The sequence below is a fragment of the Pyrus communis genome, chromosome 15 (assembly GCF_041283825.1).
Source record: "Pyrus communis isolate YQ-2024b chromosome 15, ASM4128382v1, whole genome shotgun sequence".
NCBI lineage: Eukaryota > Viridiplantae > Streptophyta > Magnoliopsida > Rosales > Rosaceae > Pyrus > Pyrus communis.
Window position 1 is genome coordinate 32847106 of NC_142579.1, and position 1708 is coordinate 32848813.

Here is a 1708-nt window from a genome sequence, read left to right on the forward strand (position 1 = left end):
ATATATACCTGCACAAATGGAAATAATAATCAATAAATAATACGAACAAACGAAACAATTAATGAATTAATCGACAACGAAACAACTAACCTGTATAAACCAATGAATCCAGAACCCGGTATACGGAAACGGAGTGAACGGAACGAACGTACGGCGAGGGATAGCGGAGAGGTCAAAACTAACGGATAGTCAGAGAACGGGTAACTGTGAAACGGAGACGATGAAGAATTGGACTGGAATGTGATGTGAATCCAAATTTTAACTAATGCGATCTGTTAATTTCGAATTTAATTTGGGGCTGCGATAAAAATGGATGCTTATAAGGAAGTTAATAAGGTCCCAGAAAGCTTGGAGTCGCCAACAAAATGGCACGCCAATCGATACAAAGTTGCGTATTTATATATACAGAGCGGAAATCATAGCAGCTAAGGTTTCAAATATACATCCCCTGGCTGTAATAGCACTTCGGTCATATCACTCGGGCTTCGCCGGATCCAGACACGTCATCACCCAACGAGCGCCACCTCACCTCGCTGCCGGAAAATAAACAATTTGCAGAGGAAAGCTCAAAAGCACCAAATCCGACTCCTTTTTTTAAATTTCAAAATTGGGTTTTCAGATTCCTAGTCGGACTTGGACATGGCGGAGAGCCGGCTGGGCCGGGGACAGAAATCAGCTCTTCGCCTCTGGCTGTGGGAGGAGGGGCGGATCAGAGAGGCCAAGGCGCGCCTCACCAGATCGCCTTCAACGCCGCCGATTCTCACAAGCGAGTTCGTCATGGCGGATCTGCGCGCGTTGAGACGGTTCTGTGAGTACGGTGCGGAGGCGGTGACGTGGGAGTTGTTCTTGTGGAGGCTGCAGCGGAAGGAGCCGGGATGCGTGGTAGGGGAACACATGCAGGTTCGCTTCGGCTGACTGATATTCCGGCCGCTGGGGACGGCGGTGTGGTGGTGGTGGTGGTGGGTGCCGGTGCCGCGCGGTGAGACGGAGATGGATCGGCTAGGGGAGGTTGGGCGGTCGAAGGAGAAACGTACGGACTGGGCGGAGGGAGAGGCGGTGGCGACGTTGAGGCGAGGGGGGGAGACGGCGCGGTTGAAGAAGCTGGAGGAGCGGGATGAGAAGCCGGACGTGGAGGAGGCAAAGGCGGAGGAAGAGGAATACTGAGTGCTTTGGAACCTTCCGACGGGTGGAGGGGAGCGGAGGACTGGGCCGCAGCCGCTTGAGGATCTTCTTGAAGTTGCTGCCATGGTGGTTGATCAGGCTAGGCTGAGGTTTTAGAGAGAGAAAGTGAGAAGATTTGGAGACCCGATGAGAGAGAAAGAGAAGAGAGAGGGTTTTGTTTTTCTTTTCCTGTAAGCTGCGTTTCGCTGCCCAATTCGGCAAACCTAGCTTCACTCGACCAATCTATTTATAGCGAATGGGGAGGAGAAAATGCTTCAGCTCCCGCGATACTTCCTTTCATTATCTCGATATTTTCATTAGTGCCCCTACATTTTTGGTTATTTGTGTTGTGGGCAACACGACTGCGACGCGTGTTATTTATTGATTATATTGTAATTGATCGTTAACCATATATGCTATTGATTCCATTCCAATGGGTTGGTCCATGCATATAAGCGATGCGGTAGGTCGACAAACGCTATGCATTGTTTAAGAGGTAAATCAACTCACGTTGCATCAAAAGCATATCTTATTTAAGCGATTCATA

The 1708-nt window shown here is 49.5% G+C and overlaps 1 protein-coding gene across 1 annotated transcript; it reads right to left on the reverse strand.

The window, feature by feature from the left end:
* Positions 1-256: 256 nt before the first annotated feature.
* LOC137736041 (uncharacterized) lies at positions 257-1395 on the reverse strand. The gene has a single exon (XM_068475386.2). It carries the CDS (start codon positions 1245-1247, stop codon positions 624-626), a length of 624 nt encoding a protein of 207 aa, XP_068331487.1. The 5' UTR covers positions 1248-1395; the 3' UTR covers positions 257-623.
* Positions 1396-1708: the final 313 nt, after the last annotated feature.